At 33.1% G+C, this 22,979-nt stretch overlaps 2 protein-coding genes across 2 annotated transcripts; both read left to right on the top strand.

The window, feature by feature from the left end:
- Positions 1-101: 101 nt before the first annotated feature.
- On the top strand, positions 102-11,616 carry LOC101210287 (macro domain-containing protein VPA0103). Its single transcript, XM_004146392.3, has 7 exons — positions 102-409; positions 3,267-3,315; positions 3,397-3,499; positions 3,576-3,671; positions 3,755-3,829; positions 4,081-4,150; positions 11,264-11,616. The coding sequence occupies exons 1-7, from the start codon at positions 134-136 to the stop codon at positions 11,336-11,338; spliced, it is 744 nt and encodes a 247-aa protein (XP_004146440.1). The 5' UTR covers positions 102-133; the 3' UTR covers positions 11,339-11,616.
- A 6,280-nt stretch (positions 11,617-17,896) lies between these two features.
- On the top strand, positions 17,897-20,844 carry LOC101210535 (40S ribosomal protein S26-1). Its single transcript, XM_004146393.3, has 5 exons — positions 17,897-18,057; positions 18,146-18,238; positions 19,465-19,549; positions 19,657-19,790; positions 20,487-20,844. The coding sequence occupies exons 1-5, from the start codon at positions 18,055-18,057 to the stop codon at positions 20,559-20,561; spliced, it is 390 nt and encodes a 129-aa protein (XP_004146441.1). The 5' UTR covers positions 17,897-18,054; the 3' UTR covers positions 20,562-20,844.
- Positions 20,845-22,979: the final 2,135 nt, after the last annotated feature.

Raw genomic sequence — 22,979 nt, 5'->3', positions numbered from 1 at the left:
GACACTCAAATGAGAAATTGGAATATTCCTTCAATTTTCCCTCTTATAACTGCTTTATATATAAATATTAAAAGAAAGAGAGACCAAAATTCGGACTTCCATCAGCAACCATTTGACCCGCTGCCACGATTTGATGACAATCACAAGCACTGCTTGGCATAACAGTTCAGCAGTGGCAATCTCCATTCTCCGCCGGGTTTCTCTATTGCATTTCCAATCCTTCACCGTCTCCTCAAGTCCCTCCTTTGCACCTCACTTCCCACCATCAACACCCAGAACCTTTGCCGTTTCAATGGCCAAGCCATCGGGCAGTGGAGTGGTTCGCTTCAAAGTCTCTCCCTCAACCGCTTGCGTTATTCAGAAGGGTGACATCACAAAGTGGTTCATCGACGGTTCTTCTGACGCCATTGTCCGTAACTCTATCTTTCTCCTCTACTCGGACTAGGCTATTTTATTAAAGGCCTTATTCGCTTCCTTATTTGTTTACTGCTAAAGCAAAGGCTGGTGAGATGTAATCAGTTGAAATCTCCTGTGTCTTTGAGTAATGATCAGAACCATCTTTTGTTTGAATGATGGGATGGTTTGTTTTTTATGAATCGCTTTAAGTTCGTAGTTGAATTGAAATGGGAACATTACTTAGGGGTTGGATTGCTTCCCCATTGCTTGACTTTGTCCTGTAGGCTCTTAGAATCATCAATACTCACTGAGAATTGTTTTGTAGAACTTTGATTTTTTTCCCCTTTTTGTAAGAAACAATTTTATTGATGAATGAAATATACTAGTAAAAAGTAAAAACTCCAAACACTGAAATTCAAAAAGACTCTCCCATTGAAGACTAAATGGAAAAAGCTTTATAAAATAATAATTGCTTGTTCTTGCACCACTAGAGAGTACAAGTTCCAGAAAGTGATCAAAAGAGCAGGAAACCTCCATGAAGAGTTGGCCTTTTTGAGCAATCCAAAGAATTCAGAATAAAGCACTATAGAAAGCAAGCCATATATTCTTTTTAATATCATGAAAAGGATGAGCGACCAAAATAATTGTCATGAGGCATGTAGTATTGTCGGGGATAGGCAAAGACCAACAAAAAGACTTCAAAATGATGGTTCAAAAACAAGAATCAAAAGGACAGAGTCAAAATTGTGAAGTATTCTTTTATAGAATTGTGATTGGGGGCTTTTATTTGTATAGTTTTAGGTTACTGTATGCAGTAGAGTTCATTAGAAATGATTTCAATTTCCATGATTTCCAAAGGATGACAACTTTGGTGAGATCACATCAAGTGAAAACAACTAAAACGTAGGCACTACTTTTTATTATTTTCTTATCTTCTTTAAACTACGTAAGTGAAAAAAATAATTTTTAAGCTCAAATTCTAAATGGTTCCCAAGTCCCAATTTATATATATATATAATTTATTTGATTAAAAGTGTAATTGCATTCTAAACTAAACCATAACTCCAAGAATGAAGATAAAGAAGGAGGGCACCAAACTAATGAACTACCGTGACGGTCCAAGGCAAGGTGACCCTTTGTCACCTTCTCTCTTTCTCTTGGTGGTCAATGACCTAAGCAGGTTAGTGCTCTTAGGTGTAGAGGAAGAAGTGGATAGTGGTTGAGGGGCTTAAGGTGGGGAAGGATTTGGTTCACCTTTTGCCTTTTCTTTTCGAATCGGATTCAAAGTAGGGCTGAATCTTAGTGGATCGTGACAACAAGACCACTTTTCCACTTATGATAACCTATCACATATTTAAGTCATCTGCAAAGGATTCGATTCCCACTCAATGGGAATTACGTATTTTCAATTTATAGTTGGCATACTCTTTTCTTGATCGGGTCAAGTGAGTTCCTTTCTTAACCTTAATAGTTTTTATCACTTTTTGAAGAGATTTTTGATCTTATGAATAACGACAGGAAGAGCTCCATCTTGAGGATGAATTATTGCTGGTTCAAGTTAGGAGCCTAGGTAGCTATGTTTCTCTTGGGTTGTAATCCGATTAGCCTGTTTTTCATGGAACCCTATGTTTGAAAGTTCAAAGTGGTTGTCCACATGGAAAAAAGAACTTGTTTTTCTAAAGGGCAGCTTATCCTCATCTAGGTGATGCTGAGTGAAAATTTCATTTATTTATGGTCTCCTTTTAGAATTGCTAATTTTGTGAGTGTCTAGGGATCATGAGGAATTTCTAGTCTGAAGGGGTTGAGAAGGGGGAAGGTCTGCGGTTGGTTTAGCGAGAGGTCTAAGAATTATTATCAGGTTGATGGAAGTCTAAAGCTCCAAATAGAATTGGTATTCTATCTTGGGTTTTGCTTAAAAATAGTGTAAATACTATTGAGGTGCCTCAGAAGAAGATTTCTTGTCTATTTCTTCTCCTTCTGTTGACCTCTCTAAGATTTCTTGTCCAAAAGTGTTTATTATTGATTCAGAGTTCTTGAATATTTCCAGGAACAATTGAATTCATAGAGAGGTTAGGAGGTTATGGGAGGGGGATAAGTTTAACATCTCCTTTGAGGGTCGATCTTCAAGCCTTTTGTAGCATGATAGTGGTATTGTTTTTTTAGGCTAGCGTCATTTTCTGTAGCTAAGGTTAGAGTCAAACTCCTATTTTTGTTGGGGCTTGTTTTTTGTATTTTCTTGTATTCTTTCATTTTTCTCAATGAAATTGTAGTTTCTTACATAAAAAAAGGTTATCGACTACCTTGCCTTGCATGCCAAAATTGCAAACTGTCTTCCAAAATGATTTCCTGTTTGGCCATTACATGGTGACAAATATTTTCCATGGTTCATCTCTAATATTATGCATCTTAATTCCAATGTCGACGTCAGTCTTGACTGAATTCTTTGTGATCCTACTAGCTCTGTTTGGATCAATGCACGCACTATGAAATTTAATGTACTCATCCAACTTTTTTGGGATGCTGTGTTGTATCTCCTGATTAAGCACCTTTATTTAGCTCATTGTGCGGTGCAAGTGATGTAATCATGCATCAAGCAGATGAATATTCAAGAGAAGCACCTTTGTAATTATAGAAGATTTAACCCCACTTGCTCAGTAAATTAACTAACCAACAAACTCTAATTTAAAATTAAAAAACTATTATTATTTACTAATTACACTTTCTATCAAAAAACTATTACTTATTATACTACATCTGCAAGAAGGACCCACATGGACCATATGTTTTATCCTGTATTTTCTTATTGTTAGGAGTTTCCAATACCATGAAATCTATTAAACTTAGTTTTCTTTGGCTTAAATTTTATTTAGGTCAATCCAGCAAATCAGGTAATGCTTGGAGGTGGTGGTGCTGATGGAGGTAAGGAGTTTCAACATTATTTTGGTTTTATAACTTGGATGAACTTACCATCTTGAATATTTTTTCCTCACTGTTTTGTAGCCATACATAATGCTGCTGGGCCAGATCTCATACAAGCATGTTATTCTGTCCAAGAAGTCCAACCTGGAATCCGTTGTCCAACTGGAGAAGCAAGGATTACGCCGTAGGATCTTTTGATTTCGTAGCTGATCATGATCAATAGTTTCATTTGTACATGCTAATGTGATGTTAAAATGCAGAGGTTTTCAGTTGCCAGCATCTCATGTAATCCATACTGTTGGACCCATCTACAATGCTAGTAGAAACCCCCAGGCCCTATTGAGAAGCGCATATAGGTTCTTGTTATGTAATTGCATTTTTCTTTTCAGTTTGATTTATCATTATGGACTCAACGTTTTCTATTGTCATGTTGATTTAGAAATTCCTTGGCCGTGGCAAAGGAGAATAACATTCAATATATTGCTTTTCCTGCCATATCCTGTGGTGTATTTCGGTAAGTTATCATACTGATTAGAAATTTCAGTATGTGTTTGCTTTATACCCTTCTTTAATCATTAAAAGAAAAATTAGCAGTTTCATAATTGATTGATTAGGTTCTTCTTAATTTCGTTTTCTAGTGGTTTGTGTGTGTGCACGTATGCTGGTTTGTTCCATTTTTCTATCATAAAATTTAGTTGGTTAATGGTTGATTGATCCAGATTCCTTTGAACATATACTTTTATTGATTTTGATTGTAACTTGCAGATATCCTTACGATGAAGCTGCCACAATAGCCTTATCTACCATTAAAGAGTTTTCCCAGGGCCTGAAAGAAGTAAGAATTTTCCTATGGTACACTTGGAGAATCTATCATCTTTTTGTTGCAGTATGCTAATATGTTCTTCACATATTTTGGGCGTGTTTGGATTATCCCATCAAGGTCCTCCTATCTTTGACCTCTTATCTTTGATTGGAAAGTTTTCACTTAGCCCAAGGAGAGGGATTAGTGTCTTTTGGGGCTTTGTCGGTTTTTCTTGTAGTTCCTTCTATGGATGGTGAATTCTCACTCGCTAGTTCCTGTCTTTTGCTCACTATGGAAGTTCAAATTTCCCAAGCAGCTTAAATTGTTTGTGGTATGTCTTAAATGGAAGGGTTAATACCTTAGATCATGTTTCAAGGGGTGACTAAGGATCTGACCACCTTCCCGGGGGTTCTTAATTTTTATTTTCAGTTTGAAGCTGCTCCTTTCAGGCTTTCGATTTTCTTTAGGTTGACCTAGAAGATGTAGCTTTTTGATCAATGAACTTCTTCACTTGCCCTTTCCTAACGTGGGGCATTGTCTGTGGTTCGCTCGGGTTTGTGTGGAGACAACAATGGGAGAAAAGAACTAAGATAGGTTTCATGCAAAAAAGACTACTTTTAGCATGCAAGATACATGAGTCAAGACGATGTTATGGTTATTAACTTCGTCTTTTGCCCTTAATTAATTTAGGAGCATAGAATTAAAACCTAGCATAATATGTATGAATAATAAATTACAAGTTGAGCATTTTGAATTTCTGCTAACTTCTAAAAGTGTTCCCTAGTTGAGATATCCTGGTGCGCCTAGTAATCTAAGTTTCTAATTTTCACTGCTCTCTGTATACCCCTCATGTTTTTAGAGCTTTGTCTCTTTATTATTAAGATAAAGAGATGCTTTTCCTTTAAAAAAAAAAACAAAAAGACTTCTAAAAGTATTCCCAATCTATCCTGCAGTCGCTACAAGTAGATCGTTCCTGTCTTAGCTTGAGAAGGTAGAAGTATTTAAAAAGTTTTATCAGGCTTAGATAAGTGATAGAACACTGATATAGTGTTTCTATTTTATTGATACCTTCAACAGAAATTACAATATAAAAGAACAAACAAGTAAAAAGAACCCTAACCCTCTGCCTTTCCTCTCTTTCAAGGAATGTTGCAGCCCAATATCTCACCAAAATCTTCATGTCTTTCTTCCCTCCCCAACTTCTTATTTATAACCATCTAACTGCCTTATGTAACTAACTACCCTTAGCTCTATTTAAATCTAGGTATCTAACATAAGTCTCATGCTTAAAGTTAAAATCTAACATGTCTGAATGATTTTTAGAAACGGGCAAGACATTGAGCTCCTTTTTACAATGACAACTAAGTGTACCCCTCCCTTTTGTTTTAGGATTTACACATTCAATTTACATGAAAAATAATTGCAACATGAGAATATTTGTTAAAATTTAATCATAAATCCAATACATTAATCCATAAAGTTGGAGTTCCACAACTCCAACCACCAATTAAAAACAAGAACTCTCATAAAAATATCCAAATAAAATCTGCAAAGAAAGGGAAAAGAAAGAACTCCTGATTCGTGCAATGTTTGCTCCTATTGTGAATTCCACGATCTGAAGCCTTGAATTTGTTATGTATCTCTCAAGATGTCACTTTACAACTCTTTTAATATCCAGAAAATATTCAAGGACTTGATCTCTCTCAGTCAACCTCCTCTTAGAATGAATCGAATAGTTCTACTTAGGAGGAATAATCATAATCCTAATCTATTTAGATTCCTTTTAAATACTCTAGAATTTCTCAAAAGAAAAAAACACTTTAGGGTACCCTATTTACATTTAGACTAGCTCTCCTTTTCAAAATAGGAGATGAAAGATAGAATTTTGTTTGAAATTGAAAAGAGGTAGTGTCATGACGTTGCCTAGCCTAGTGTTGCGATGTCACAGGGTTGTGATGCTAAGGGTAGTGTCATGACGTTGCTTGCCTAGTCTTCACCTTTTTTTTCTAATGCTCAAAAGTCTCCTATTTGTCCATGAATTCTTCTTCTATTGTGCTCTAGTTCCTTATCATCCTAAATTTCAAACAAATAACACGTGGTACTTCATCTATTTAAACATAAACTAGCTTAAACCAACCCTACAAGTGGTATGTTTATACCACTTATCATGTTCCCTTGTCGGGTCGATCTCTTTCTATAAGGTTTTGTCTCTATGGCCTTTTGTGATTATTTTAACACGTGGTACCTCATTTTGTTTAGTGTATACAATTTTTATTCAATATTGTTGTTAGTTTCTCTGACTTTATGGGTTGATCTCTACAAGTTCTCCATACTTCCTCATGAGATGTTAGTTTATACTCAAGTTTTAGCTTTTACTTGATTAGAACCTTGTCTCCAGCTCAGAACTCAAAAGTTGATGTTGAACTGCATTCTGCCCCTTTCTTTCACGTATCTTGAGAGGCTTTTTTAACTCGACTTGAGTCACTTTTGAAGTTCGATTGCACTCTATGTAGCTGAGAGTGATCAATAAGATCAAACATCATAGGTTGCCGACAACTAGTAACCTCAAGAGAACCCTTTATCTGGGGAACTCTTTTTGTCGAAAAAAAGACTGTTCTCTGATTTTTTTTTTTTTAAATATTGTTACTTAAATAAATATCGTAAAAAATAATGTTATTTAAATAAATATTATCAAAAATAGCGTGGCGAAGTTGTGTACCTAGTACACGACTAGGTCACGGACCGGGTACACGACTCAACATTGAAGTCATGTACCCCATATGGCACCGCACACGATGTCGTGTACCTTGTCGAATCGGGGGTTTCACGGCTCAACATTGATTTTTGTTTTAACAATCCACATATTAATATATCAAGCCCACACTTCTATAGAACAAAAATCGACAAAGATTTTTACAATGCATGTAATCCAATCATACCCAATAACACTCAAACAATTAAAACATACAACTCTACAACGTTCTGTTCACAATGCAATGTTTTATTTATTGAACAAAAAAAATACGAAATTCAACTAAATTATACAAATAGATTTACACATGATAAACAAAAATGTATAGAAAAGAGAAAAGAAGAATATACCTTAGATGGTAGCAATGGCAGCAGTGGATGATTAATGGTTGAGATGGAAACGGTGGTAGACGAAGAGGAGGAAGGTTTTTGTTTTTGAAAGAAAATGGCAGTATGGTGAGTGCTGCTGAAAGGGGTGTAGAGTTTTAAAGTTGAGGAAGTTGTATACCCAATACACAACTAGGCATTGAAGCCGTGAAGTAGTCCACGACTTCGTGCATGCCAGACAACATGGCAGTCAACGCTATCACACTAGACAAATGTTAGACCACCCATCATACACCAATATAGTAGGAGAAGGAATAGGAAAGAGAAGAAGGAGGGGAAGTTGGTTATGTAACCAACTGCAGGTGGGGACCACAGGTGAGTGGAGCGTCGTCGCACGATTCGCTGAGAGGGGACCACGATGAGGGAAGTGAGGGAGCGAATATAAATAAAGAAGAGAAGGAAAGGAAGAGGGGGTTTTTCATTGTCAAGAGTCCTACTGTTTTATTCTTGAAAGATAGGATAACAGGAGAGGGAGCTGTCGACTGAGAGCATTCTGTACTACTTATTTTCTGCCATTTTCATCTTAATACTATCGCATATATTTCATCCTTCTATAGTAAGAGTTGGAACAGTTAAGATCCATCAATTTGGTATCAGAGCACCCATCGATCCAAAAAGAAAGGGAAACCATGGTTCAAACCAGAAGCGAAGAGAGAAGAGACACGCACGAACAAGAACTCAACAAAATCCCGGCGATGGAAGAGAAACTTACCGTAATGTCACAGAACATGGAAAACTTGCAGGCTCAAGTGGAGAAAACTCACCAGATGGTGATGATCTTCATGGAAACAATGGCCAAGGAACGGGTATTAGCAAGCGGAAAGGGTATCGACTCGTCAGTACAAGAAACATGGACGGGAAAAACGGTGGAGGGAGAAAGTTCGGCAAATAGAGAAACAAAAAAAGGGACGGCAGAAAATAAGTAGTACAGAATGCTCTCAGTCGACGGCTCCCTCTCCTGTTATCCTATCTTTCAAGAATAAAACAGTAGGACTCTTGACAATGAAAAACCCCCTCTTCCTTTCCTTCTCTTCTTTATTTATATTCGCTCCCTCACTTCCCTCATCGTGGTCCCCTCTCAGCGAATCGTGCGACGACGCTCCACTCACCTGTGGTCCCCACCTGCAGTTGGTTACATAACCAACTTCCCCTCCTTCTTCTCTTTCCTATTCCTTCTCCTACTATATTGGTGTATGATGGGTGGTCTAACAACAAACAGCTAAGCTGAGTCGTGTATGCGGTACACGACTTCAATGCTGAGTCTTGTATTGGGTACACTACTTCGCCGCCCTATTTCTTACATTACTTTTCCAACAATTTTATTTTTAACAATATTTATTATAACATTATTATAAAAAAAATCCATTTGAGGCTTATTATTATTGTCTGTCCTTTTCTTTTCCTAAAAAAGGACCTTCCAGAACCACGATATCCCTCATTTCTCCATGCCCAAACGGTCACTCCCAAACCTTCACATCTAAATTGATGAATTTTATGGTGTTTAATGTTGGAGATGTTGAAAGTCCCACATTGGAAAAACCAAGGAGACTCACTCCCTTATAGGATAGATGTGCTACTCTTCTCATTGCCAATTGGTTTTGAGATGGAACCCCATACTATCAAACATGGTATTAGAGCCCATTAAGCCCAAACGGGTATTCGGTCCAAAATAGATGAACGAAAGAGGCACCATCTTGAGGGGGCATGCTGGAGATGTTAAGAATCCCACACTGGAAAAACCAAGAAGACTTGCTTCACATTCCATAGAATATAGATGAGCTACTCCTCTCATTGCCAATTGGTTTTGAGATGGAACCTCGTACTATCAAACATTTAACTTGTTATTTTGATGTTTTCAAATGGAATATTTCACAATATGTTTACATGCACAACATTTGTTTAATTTTTTTAATAAAAAAAATAACAATATCTTACCTTTTTTGAAAATTGGCGCATCGCCGTTTGGGTGTCCGTGCTTCCTAGATTATGGAAATAGTGATGACGTAGTTTAAAATTTGGACAACAAATCTATCTTGCATATTTTGCATGCCATTCTCATCGCTTGATAAGCGGTAGAGTGGATATCTCCAAAGAAAAGAGATTTCAGCTGAATGCATATTTTGAAAACGCCTATGAGATAGATTGGCCTTACCTTGACGATGACGACCTTTTGAAAGCTTTTTGTTTTTTTTAAGAGCTTAAAAGCTTTAGACTTGGCCTAGTAGTCTAGTAGATGGTATTAATAGATTCTGGATTGTCTCTGCGAACTCAACAGTATCATCCATGAGAAGTTAAAGGATAAATTGTTCCTTGTGGTAGCCTAGAATGGCGTACCCTACTCTCCGACCCTCCCTTCCTTTTCATGTTAGAGGGATCCCCTCTAGCTTCCTTACTGATCAATGTCTTGATAAGAAGATCCTTGAAGGCTTCAAGTTGGGAAAGTAGAAAACAGAGGTTTCTCATTTTCATACGTAGGTGACACCTTCAATTCTTATCCTTAGTGAAGATGGTTTGTTGGAAAATTGGTGGTTACTTCTTGATATCTTACTTGAAGCTTGTAGCCTCCATCAACCTGCCATACCCACCATCATAGCTATGACAATTATGAGAAGCTGCTTCGAGAACCGGTTCTTGGATGAAAGGTAAATTCGTAGCAATTTTGTTTGTAGTTTTCTGGCTTAGAAATCTATGTTGTTTCCTCCCATTTTCTTTAGGCTTTTACATTTCTTAAGGTAACATTGGTGCAGGCAGTTCTTTCAGACATCCCTTCAAAATTCATGTCCTGGTGCCTAAAACCTTGGAAAAAATCATATCGGATTTCACGTGGAACGGAGCTAGCCAAGATTTAGGTAACCTTTTGAGCTGGAAATGGACTGCCTTTACTCACTTTCATGGTTCTTCCTACCAAAAACTTTCCGTAGTTCTTGAACAAGTTCTTTAAAAGGAAGAAAGAATGCCCTTTATAGGGAAGTGATCACTGATCAAGATCAACCACAAATGTAGAGCTTCAATTATTCCTCTAGGCAGTACAAAAGCTTGTTGTCCCGCGCTTATGACCCTAGGCAAATAGCACACCACCCTAGACAATCATGGCTATGACATGATACGCGAGCCTTCCCACTTCCTCCTCTTTAAAAAGAGAGAGATGTTGTATGAAGTAGTTTGGCTTGGTACAAGTGTCAAATTGAAGTGGAACTGAAGCCACTTGAGTGTCAAACCAAGGTTGGTTTGGTTTCGCGATGCTGATCGGTTTAAGTATCAAAGTTCCGAAACTGCTGAAGTTTTATAGAAAGTAAGAAAACCAAATAAAATTATATAGTTACACAACCGAACCACTTGAAACCAATAAACTGATGGTTTAGTCAGTTCAGTATGGTGGTTCACTGTTTGGATAACTGCAGGGATACGCAGGGTAGGCCTAGGGTAACTGAAAATAGGACGGTGTGTTGGGTTGAATTGGTTGACCGGAAAGAAAATCATCAATAAATATAAAAAGGTTGCATCCCCCTGTTTATTGAACTCAAGACCATGAGGTTATGGCAACGTGTCTTGTGCTAGCTCCACTACTAGTGCTTTCTGAAAAGTAATTCAATTCTAAATATATATCTATATTATCGGGCTGCTTGGGTATATTTGGCTCAGCCTTGGCAAACACAGAACCGACCTAATATTTTTTGTTTTTCTTATTTGCACACTCATGTCATCAAACCAAACTGATTTCAATCCAAACCGACAACAGTTTTTGTCAGTTAATTGATATTTTGTTTTCCAGTTTTTTGGTTGAAGTCTTATATCAATGAACAATCTTTGAAAGAAACATTTTACTTTTTAAAAATGAGAAGAATTTGTTGTCTCATTAGTCATTAGTTTCTGACTGTAACCTAGGCCTTCGAAAATGAAAAGTCATTTGTTCATAGAATATCCGTCATAAACATTGATCAAAGACGTTTCTTATAGTTCTTCTCATATCTAATATTGGTCAATGACGTGTTATTACATTATTTGCAGGTGCACTTTGTCCTTTATGCTCCTGATATTTACGATGTTTGGTTGGACAAGGCAAATGAACTGCTCGAGCACTAGTGCAGGCTGCGTTGGTAATCGTATCATTCACCTTCGCCCTTTAAAGCTTTTGTGTCGTATTCATCTCAACAAAATCATGCTTTCTCATCAAATTATCTGGGTTATTCAATAAACTTTGGATCGTTTCTATAATGTAGAGTGCTAAAAATACGTGCTTGAATCTTCATAAATCTAACCGCTGTTAGCTTGTCTATATATTTAATGCTTGAAAATGGTTTCTTGATCAAACAATGAAGATAATGAAGAATCTAGTGGATCTCATGAGATCAATTTGTTGAGTGAGGTTGCTGTGATCCAGGGATCCTCGTACACAAATGAACAACCAAATTTCAAATTTCAATCGAGATGAAATCTCTAGAATAAATCAATGCAATTTAGGAGAACACAGTGAAAGGACATCAATTTAGACCCAGCTCAAATTAAAGCCATGAAATAAGTAGCCGTCAAATCAAAATTGTCTATCCCAATTCCATTTATGACGTTCAGTGTCTCTTATGGATGGCCAGCAGAGATATGGCAATTAAGAGAATTAGAATTTTGCAATTAGGAGAGGTAGGCATGTTCTTCTATGTTCTATCATTTTGGATTTCTTCTCGTGAAGAAGACTCAATTTTCATTTCTTCTTCACCTAGCTACTTCCATTTGAGAAACACAGCTCAAAGTCAGGAGCCAAAGTATGCAAAAGTGGGCACCCTTTTAAGACTTTTAGTTATCCGGTGCTCAAAGTCATTTCATTGTTTCTTATCCCAAAAGAAAAAGAAAAGAAAAGAAATCAAGAGCCAAAATAGATTGAAAAGAAAGAAGGATCTGAGGGGGGATCCATTTTGATGATGCAGTCTCCTATTACAAGAAATCTAACTGGGGTTACGGTGGCAGAGGAACTGGATTGCAAAAAATAGGTTCTTGGAATCCTTTATTCTAGAGTGAGGATTAATCATTGGATATTAATTTGAAGATATGCTTGTTCTCTAATTAGCTATTACATAGATTCATAATATTTTCTGAGTCTTTCATCGATAATTTGCATTTCCTTTGCAAGGGGTGGAAATAAACTAATGATAATTTAGATGGTAAACTTTCTTGCCTATCTTTTGAAAACTTTGTTCTATTGTGGTGCCTAGGCTCGCATGCTGTCCAAGGATGTATCGATTAATTATCGAAGTACATATGTTTGAATTTGTTAAAAGAAATTGAAATTAAATTGCATCCGACTTAATTTAGATTTTCACAATTTTAATAGTAAGAGAATACTCATTCTTGTTGATGATGGAATACATTAACATTAATGGAGTAAGCTATTTGGTCTAAAGATTATGTACATATGAGATGTAGGATTTAACTAAAAGAGTACTTTTCTAAATACTATTCTTTTCAATGAAAGTAATATCTACTCAATTAGGTTTTTGTCTATTTGGTCTATAAAATTTTAAAATAACAAACTTATCCTCATGCTTTCAATTTTTTTAAAAAATTTAGAGATCTAAAAGTTATGTTTGGTTAGACATAAATTTCAAATCTATATCTAATCGATTAATTACTTTTAAAAATTTGTGAATTTGGTAGAGAACATTTTCTAGAAGTTGGTGGAGTAAAGTTATTGTAGCTCTTTTTTTATTTGCAAAGGTATTGTAATAATTACTGGGATAGAGATTTGAACCTGTCATCTAGTCCACAGAAATATACAGGTGTCAGTTGAACTAAGCTCATGTTGGTAACTCTAAACTATTTATTGCTTAGAATTAAGTATAGTCAATACTATTTCAAAACACTTTTTGATAGGTTATTCACTATTTTCTCTCATTATTTACTATTTTTTATCCAAACAAAATAGTTTACATTCCAAACATAAACTATTGTAACATATTGATTATTATTATCTATTGGCTATAATAACTAACTCAACTTTTTACCACACATCTTAAAAATTACAAAATGGGCAAAACACCATTGATGTTATCAAAGAAAACTTTTTTGAATCATTGTTTTCTTAAATTTGTCTAAACATGACCAATATGAACATAACTTGATTCTTGGTATAAGAGAAAAAAAAACCTTGATTTTTATTGTAAAAAGAATATATATATAATGAAAATTTTACCAATGTGTGTGTCTTACAAAACCCGTCAAATATCACTATCTATTGGTAACTTGACAAGCATGAATTGGATTACATGGTCACTATGAAATGTGGAGGAAGTGACACATGACAATTGAACTAAGCATAATGAACATCTATTTTAATAATATTCTCATTTAGATGTCTATTACATTATGAAATATGTCTCGTTAAAATTTTACTAGGAAAAGACATAATGAAAAAGAGATTAAGTGAATGAAAAATAGTTCATATTTCATGTAATTTATACACTTACAAAAATACAACTTACTCATGGATACATCATGTGAGATATTTTAGTCGTTACATTCCAATGTTGTACATCAATTTGTCAAAGATTGTGGTAGGTAATAATTTTATATACAAGTTTACTAAATTATCTTTCGAACAAATTTGTTGTATATTGATGTCACCTTTCTCTTCAAGATCACGAGTGTAAAAACGTTTTGGTGAAATGCTTTTTTCTATCTACTTTAATATAAGAGGCTTTTGCAAAAAGATAAAAAAAAAAAAAATTATGATAATACAACCCATATCACTACATTTTTTAAATTTACAAAAGTAGCAAATTTAAAAGTGATGATCCTCTGATGATTACCGTCTAATAGTTTTCCAATAGCCCTATTATTATCGTCAGATAGCCGTTTGATATCATTAATTTTACCATATTCACAATATGCAAAAAATTGATGTCATGAGCTTTTTTTTTTTTTTATAAATGTTTTTGTCATTTGATGCAATTTTCTCTTAATATAATCTCCCTTGATTTGGGCTATATATGTTGTGTAGTCTTCATATAGTATCGTTGAAAAATGTTTACTAGAAGACAAGCCACATGTTTCACAAATGTGCTGAGTCATTGATCTTAGTCATCACATTCTTAACTTGCCTCATGCATTGTAAGAATTTCATCATGATTTTAGGAAGCTGTTATGGTCTATTACATTGATTGCCATGATATAATAGTTCCTTCGCATGCAAATAGATAACTTGTCTGTGATCTAGCTTTGTGTGAATTAGATAAATATCAAGAACCTACAAAACCAACTAAATCAAAATTTGATTTATTTGAATAAAACAAACATATATCAATTGTTCTTTGAAGATAATGAAGTATATGCTTAATTCAATTCCAATGCTTTTTTGTTAGGGAGAAATTGTATCTAGCTAATAAATTTATTAAAAATGCAATATTTGGTCATGTATTATTAGCAAGATACATAAGTGCACCAATTGAACTAAGATATGGTACTTTAAGACCAAGAAGTTCTTCATTATCATCTTAAGGTTGAAATATATCTTTCATCACATCTAGTGAACAAACTTGCATCAGAATATTCAATAGATGTGCTTTATGTTGAGTTTTATGTCCTAAAAACTCATATAGTAAATGTAATACGTTGACTGTTATTAATAAAATATTATTGTTATAATTTCAATAAATTGACATTGATTATATATTTAATTTTATCTTAATAACCTAAATCCAAAAAACTAATATCTTAAGTTGTTTGAAGAGTCTTGAATAGTACGTAGAGATATACATAGACCAATGTTTGAGATACAACTTAAATGATCTATAGTATAGGGATAAGGGTAGATATCTTATACTGGTAATATTATGGATATGACTCGCTTTGTATTTGATAAAAACACAATGATTAAATGTGTTCGTGTAGGTGACATGTGAGCTAGAGTGAGACTATCATATGTAATGAGTTTGCATAAGACCAGATCACGAAGTAGTAATCAATAGATGTAACTCTATTTACTAGGTTATGTTTCTATTTTTTTTTTATGATGATCTAGGTAAACTTAATCTTAATTTTGAATGTATTATGGACTCTTGGTCACCAGGGATTGTCCTTTGATGATTTGTATGAGTGAGAATGACCAAATTATCGACTCAATATGCTTATCATTTTAGGGACAAGATCGAGTGGGAAGCTAGAAACATAATCACACAAGATGAAATTCATTCCTTCCCAGCTTTAGGGTAAGTGGATGAGTGTTTCTTTAATTGGTTTCTTTAGGACTTAAACAAATGACCCTAAACAAATTGTTCATTAGAGGAGCACTGATATTTAAGGACTAGAAGTAACCTAAGGGTAAAACGGTAATTTGACCTAACTAGTGTTATGAACACTTGTGAAAGACTAACTTACTTTTATCGGTTTATATCTGTGGATACAAATATATATCTACAGTAAGAATAGTTCAACTATGAGTCTTTAGTGGAGTATACATACAGTTAACAAATATTGATTAATGTAGTTAATGAGTTTAGCCAATTAATCTTATATCGTTGTAGTTTTTAATTTGTAGGTCCATTAGTTTCCTTTCTAACTTGTAAAGGGTAATGAAATTTATAAATTTTGGTTGTAATTTAAAATGTTCAAATTTACTTTGAGCATTAATATAATGTATAATGATACATTATAACATAAAGTTTATATTTTAATTAAACTTTATTATAAATTTAATTTTGTCTATTATTCAAAATTAATTTACGAGAAAATAAAATATTTGAATAAGTTCAAATATTAATTTTAATGTGAATTAGATTTATAGTAAAACTATAGTTTAAAATTTAATGTGTATATGATATACATTCAATTTATAGGTTAGAAGAGAAACTTGTATTTGAATATGATTCAAATTTGGATTAAATTAAATATAAGATATTTAATCAAATATAGCAATTAATTAATAGTTTAGTTTAATTTGATTTAATTAAATTAATTAAATTTAAGCTATAGGTTGTGGGAGAGATATTCATTTCAATATGATTTAAATTTAGATTAAATTAATTTTATTTTATTTAAATAAAAATTATATCATATCGATAACTCCTTAAGTAAGGAATTATTTAGGGAACGTGGGTGGTTTTTCCACGTATCTCATATACTCTCTTTAACTCTCTCTTCTTCATTATGAAGAAAATGGAAGATGAGTGCTTCTGTAACTCTGCATATTCTCTTAAGATTTTTTTTTCAATTCCAATTTTGGTTTCCAAAAGTGAAAATCTCATTCTCAAATCGTAGGGAGGTTTTCAAGTGGTAGTGCACTATTCTTGGTGTTTTAGTCGATACAGATTAACTGATGTATGATTTCTATATTATTTGTGAAAGCATATAATAAGTGTCCATTTTCTCCTCTCTTTAATTTCTATATTATTTGTGAAAGCATGTTTGGTGTTTAGGTTATAGTAAATTAGTTTATGTAATTATTTTTTCAATGTAATGATATTTTTAATTTTTCAATTAAATTGAGTTTAGGGTTCTGTTAAATTATTCCACCGTGTAGGGCTCTTATTCCTTTAATTGGTATCTAGGGTGTTCATATAAAATCTTTTCAAAAGTTTTCTTGTATAGATTAACCGACGAACAAATATTTCATCTTCTAAATGTTTAATTTGCAAGTTAAGGAAAAATTTTGTTTATTTCGAGATCTTTCATATCAAATTATTCCTAAAGATATTTTGTTGCGTTTGAGAGCTCTTCAGAAGTTCTAATTATATTTAAATTATCGACATATACAGTTACATTAACAAATTCTAACTGTAATTTGTTTATAAAAACATAGAGATATATTTATTTATTTTGATATTCTTCTTTCAACAAATATCCACTCAGATGGTAATATCACATTTTTCTTGAAACGATTGTTTCAATCCATATAACAATCTTTGTAACTTTATTAAATATAGTTCTTGGATATTTGATTTATATGTTTTAGATATCTTAAATCATTTTGAAATTTTCAAATAAATATCATTATAAAGCGATCCATATAAATATGTTGTGATTATACATCCATAAGATGTATGTCTAGATTTTCATACACAATTGATTAATTAAAAATCTTAGTGTGATTGCATCCACCATCAGAGAAAATATGTCTCTTCATAATCAATACCAGGTTTTATTTTATTGAAAACCTTTGTGCAACTAATCTTGCTTTATATTAAGTTACCTCATTATTTTCATTTTTTCCCTCGCATATACCAATTTATATCTCACATGTTTGTCATCTTCTGATGTTTAGACTATTGGTAAAAAAACTTATATTTTTTAAAAAAATTAATTATATATCACTTGCTTCTTTCTATAAAGACCCATATTTTCTTTGTCGATATTCTTCAAAAAATTTTTGTTTATGGTCCTTATTTTCTGATATAATATCAAAATAAGTATTATATGCAAAAAATTTGTCAACAACGGTTAGTTTGCGGTTCCATCCTTTTCGTGTCATGACATAGTTTGTCGAAATCTCATTATTATCCGTAGTCGATTTTGTAAATGTTGAAACCGAACTTTGATATCGATGAGTAAGAGTTAGTTAATCAGTTTAACACTTAAAAATACTTTTTGAAAATTTTCGATATAAAACTTTCTAAAATTCATCCTTACGTTAAAAGAGTTTTATTTTTGCAATTTTACTTTTGTATTTGTTGGTTTGGTTCGGCGGGACCGGAGGTCTATATAAAGCGTTTACCGGTACGGATCCACTTATCTCACGCTTAGCCTTTGCCCACACAAAACCCTAATCGGCTGCCTCTCTCTCTCTGCTTCATTTGAAGATCTCCAACTTTGTAACAATGGTAAGATTATTATCCCCTTACTATTTCCTCTGAGTTTTCTTCTTCTAACTCCTTCTCCTCTCATCTTTTCTGCTTTTGTTTCTCCCAGACTTTCAAGCGCAGGAACGGCGGACGTAACAAGCACGGCCGTGGACACGTTAAGTTCATTCGCTGCTCCAACTGCGGGAAATGCTGCCCTAAGGTTATTGTTTTATACATCTTTCTCCCCAATTCTTGCTTGCATTAATTGATTGTTTATTTATTGACAGGGGTCATTTTTCCTTTTCGGAATTGGGTCATTTTGTGTTTTGTTAGGTTCTGCTAATTGCTTGATTGCAATTATTACTAGTGTGTTTATGATTGATTCATCTAGAAATTGCGAGGGATAAGTGTCTGCCAATTTCTGGGGATATGATTTTTTTTATGTAGAATGTTAGTATCTATACGAATGTGAATCTATATTGTTGTTAAGTGATTGCTTGGGTGGTTTTTAAGATAGGTTAGAAAGGTAGACGTTATATAAAAGGGTTTTGTTAAAATAAAATGGAAATCTCGTAAGCCTTCCAAAACTAAGCGCTTTATTAGATTTGAGGCTCGTCCGAAGGCAAGATCCTAACTTTTAGCCTTGGGTATGCCTTCTTTGGACCATAAAAGGACTGTTAGCTTGTATGAGAAAGTTTACCCTTCCCTGAAAATGCACCAAGGCGTAAAGTAAAAGTCTTTACACCTCTTGGAAGGATTAGAAAAATAACACAAGTTACCCAGTTTCTATAGATACGAAGGGTTACTTTGTGTTTGTAATGTTAATATATGACTCGTGGCAATTCAACACTCCCTATGACTATCTAAGTTTCAAGGCTTTTGAAGATAAAACTGTATAAATAAGCCAATCTTCATGGTGGTGATCTTAACATTCACTTATTAGAAATTTGGCTGAGTTATAAAAGTATCAATGAAATTGCCATTTGTTTAAAAAATTATTATTGTTAAAGTTGCAATATATTATCCTTAATTTTTCCTATAATTTGCCAAACTACTCTTCAAGTAGAAATCCATTAGAATTTTGAATGAAAATTGGAACCTTGAATGGATATGACAATGACTTTGAACAGTGTGAAGTGGTATTCAAGTTTCAATTTCTTTTCAAGTCTCCACCTCACTGTTTCAAGTTTCAATTTTCATCCAATATTTGAATTGATTTCTACTTTAAGGGTTGTTTTGAAATGCTTATTAAATCTTGAGACCACCATTTGTCGTCTTATGGGCAAAGAATATGGGTATTTTTGAAACATTGCATAAGCACACTAGTTTTGGACAATGATTTTTCAGTGCCTGTTGGTGATTGAACAAGAGCGGTTCAATTTTATTTTTTTCCAAGAGATGAAGTTAATTAAATCTAACTTCATTAATTTTGGTTGATGAGAATAGGACAAGGCTATTAAGAGGTTTCTCGTGAGGAATATTGTGGAGCAGGCTGCTGTTAGGGATGTTCAAGAAGCCTGTGTCTATGACCGTAAGTTATTCTGTTCTCTCATGATATATTTTGGTTGCTTTATTTCAAATAGCAGTAATTTTTTTTTTCATATCTGATATATATCCCTTTTTATTTTTTCTGTGCAGAATATACTCTTCCTAAGCTTTATGCTAAGATGCAGTACTGTGTTTCCTGTGCTATTCACTCACATGTTGTGAGAGTTCGATCTCGCACTGATAGAAGAAATCGGCAACCACCACAGCGTTTCATCAGACGCAGGGTTAGTCTTTGCAAAAATTATTTATAATGTTGATTCATAACGAAGTAACCATATTAACAGTGAATTAATTTTTTTTATGGTTTTGATTCATCGTGAAGTATTGATGTTTTCATTGAATTTGATAATGCTAGTTTTACTTTGCTAAATCCATGCTTACATTATAATGTTTGATGAGCTCAAATTCTTATGGTAGGTAGCAGAAACAGTGTTTGCATCATAGTGTGACTTTTTAACTCTTAAGCTTCTTTTATAGTCATTGAGGATTATGAGAAACTCCAAACTCCTAGGATCCATCTACAATTTCTAAAGATTAATTAAGACATAGATTTGTGAAATTCTTTTAGTTGGTATTTTGTTCGCTGGATGTTTGTTACCAAATGAATATATTAATGTAATTACTATGTATTAAAAAAACAATCCATCAGACATCATTATATTTAAAAAAACTTGGTTCAAATGGTTCCCCCCTACAATTACTGGCGGTTTCACATGTTAAACTCCTACTTGTTTTGATTGTGTATATTTTATTTTAATGATGATAACGACTATGACTCATCGTATGCTTGTTAGTACATGCAACTCAGTCTTGTTTGTTGTCTAGTCGTGCCTAAGCATGCTTACTTGTGGAAAATTTCGTTTGATAGTAGTGATGCTTGGAGTGTCTGTTGCCTTATCCCATTTCTTTTTTTATTTCAGGAGGATCAGGCAAAGCCCGGTCAGCCAGGTCAAGCACCTCGTCCTGTTGGAGCTGGAAATCCTGCTCGTGTATAAAAGAAACCTTTTTATGGCTTCTACGAGTAAGTCGTAGGGTTCTTTTATAGGCGCTCTTTTATAGTTTGGTTGTTTCTTATGTGGATGAAAGTGAATTTTTGAATCAATATGGAAACGAACTTATCCGAGAATTTTGCAACTTGGAATGAGCTAAAGACCGTTTATTGAGTTATCTAATGTGTTTTCTTCACTTTCTTGTTTGGGTGGGATTGGATTTTCTCCCATTTATTAACAATATGGAATTTGAATGTCTGGTCGAGAATTTATTGATGTCAGTTGGCCAGATTGTTTGGTTTTTCCTAATACCTATATGAGGGGGAAACTAGAGAACTTAAAAATTAAATCAATGGAGGAAAAAACTCCATGACATTTAATTTTACCCAACGGGTAAGGTTATGGATACTATTCTTATTAATTGTTGGTCATATTCAAAGGTTCAAGATGTGTTGAATATCAGCCAAAGTAGGTATTTATGGAAAAATGATGAAAAGAAAGGATGGTGGCAAACTTAGCAATTAGGCTCAAAATGTTAGATCTAACTTTTAAATCATATCACTAATTGGAGTCTTGAGTCTCACAGATAGAATGAAAAGTGTTGTATTTATAATGAAATTTTATTGATGGATTAATGAGTTCGAATAGCACATGTAGTTGGATTGGTTTCTTTTATCTTGTTTACTTAAATATATTGTTATTGTTGTGCCCCTAATTATGATTTATCATATTTGTTGTTTATAACCATAATAAATACGATTGAAGCATACAATATTTGTAAGCAATAATTATAATATTCATAACAACAAAGTTGGCTGCATGTACATTTCAAATTCAATCACCGTCGATTCTTTCATCTTAGTACAATTTTATAATAATGGACGATTCTACTCTTCTCAATTTTAAATTTACAATATTATCCCATATTTTCAAATAGATATCAGTTATTGTTTAAATTTTAAAAAAGAAAAAAATCATTTATATTCAATTTGTTTTGTAAATGAAATTTATCAATATTATCTTTTGATTATCTTTTCAAAATTTTTACATGAGATCTCAAAAGATCATTTAAGTTGATTTTCTTTTCTTTTTACTTGCTACATGTGTTTTCCATTTTATGATAAAGGTATATGTTTTTTTTTTTATAATAATTTATATTATATAATATTGATTTATCAAACTCTCATCCTTCATCTTTGGCTTTACTTCTGTGCCTTGTAATTAATATACTTTGTGTGTTATAATATGTTAATACTTGATCTGTTTTGTGATTCCAAGATCAAAAATGCTCTGAATTGTATTAGGTGGGGATTTGAACCCGAAACCTCTTAGTTGAGTTAAGTTCATGTTGGCAAAGGTTCACAAATGTTCACAAATTTTCTTATTTCTCTTTTCTTTTTATTACATTTTATTTTAAGGTCCGATTTATTCTGTTGCATTAAATTTGTCAAGTTGTTTTTATAAAACTTATTTCTAGTTCACGTTTAGAACTATATTATTTTGTCGTGCATAATTAATGTGAATATGTGACTTAAGATTTTCTCAAGCAATATATGTATAAAATTGTTACAATGTATCAAGAACAAAGAATAAGTAGATACTTTGAGAACTATTATTGTGGTTGAGGAGGTAATTTATCTATCTATATATATTAAAGTTTACTTCTAAATTAAAATTGTTTTTTTGATCTCATTTTAAATTACTCTTAGTGGTGAAAAAGAACATAGCTCATTTGTGATAAAAGTGTATTACTCAATTATACTAAAAAAAATTGCTCTTAGTAACATATTATTTTCTTTATTAATACTTAAATATAAAAAGCCAACAATATAATCTTTACTCGTGCAACGCACGTTAATATTTTCTAGTATTAACAAATGTAATCAAATAACTCATTTTTCATATCACCACGATGGTATTTGTGGTTAGGTAGATGTGACCTTAATTATTAGACTTAAAAGTCATTAGCTATTGCCATTAAGATTATTAAAAAGTGATACAATGAATATAAAAAATAAGAAAAATCGTAAAAAATTGCAAAATATACCGAATACTTACACTTGGTTGTGTTAGATTTTTTTTGTCTAAAAACAATTGTACTACAATTATCTTTCACATTAGTGGTTTTGTATGTTTTCTCTAATGGCAATGTGTCAACATAAATCTAATCTATGATTATGCCAACACCATAATATTTGAAAAGTGAGTTTAGTTTGTTTTTAGAGGTCAAAGGTTGAATACTAACTTACAAGTTAATATTTTATTAATGTTCAAAGTTGCTAATTTATAAGAAAGAACTAATGGACTTCATATTTTCACTGAGGTGTTTAATTGTTGAGAAGCCGTTGTTCAATCTTTGAATAAGAAGAAGTAATAGTTCATTTAAGTGCTTGTTCAATATTTTATGAAATCATTACTGTCCTA

Source organism: Cucumis sativus, chromosome 5, assembly GCF_000004075.3.
Source record: "Cucumis sativus cultivar 9930 chromosome 5, Cucumber_9930_V3, whole genome shotgun sequence".
Taxonomy (NCBI): domain Eukaryota; kingdom Viridiplantae; phylum Streptophyta; class Magnoliopsida; order Cucurbitales; family Cucurbitaceae; genus Cucumis; species Cucumis sativus.
Note: the sequence above shows the minus strand (reverse complement) of the source record. Positions and strands in the feature narration are given on the sequence as shown.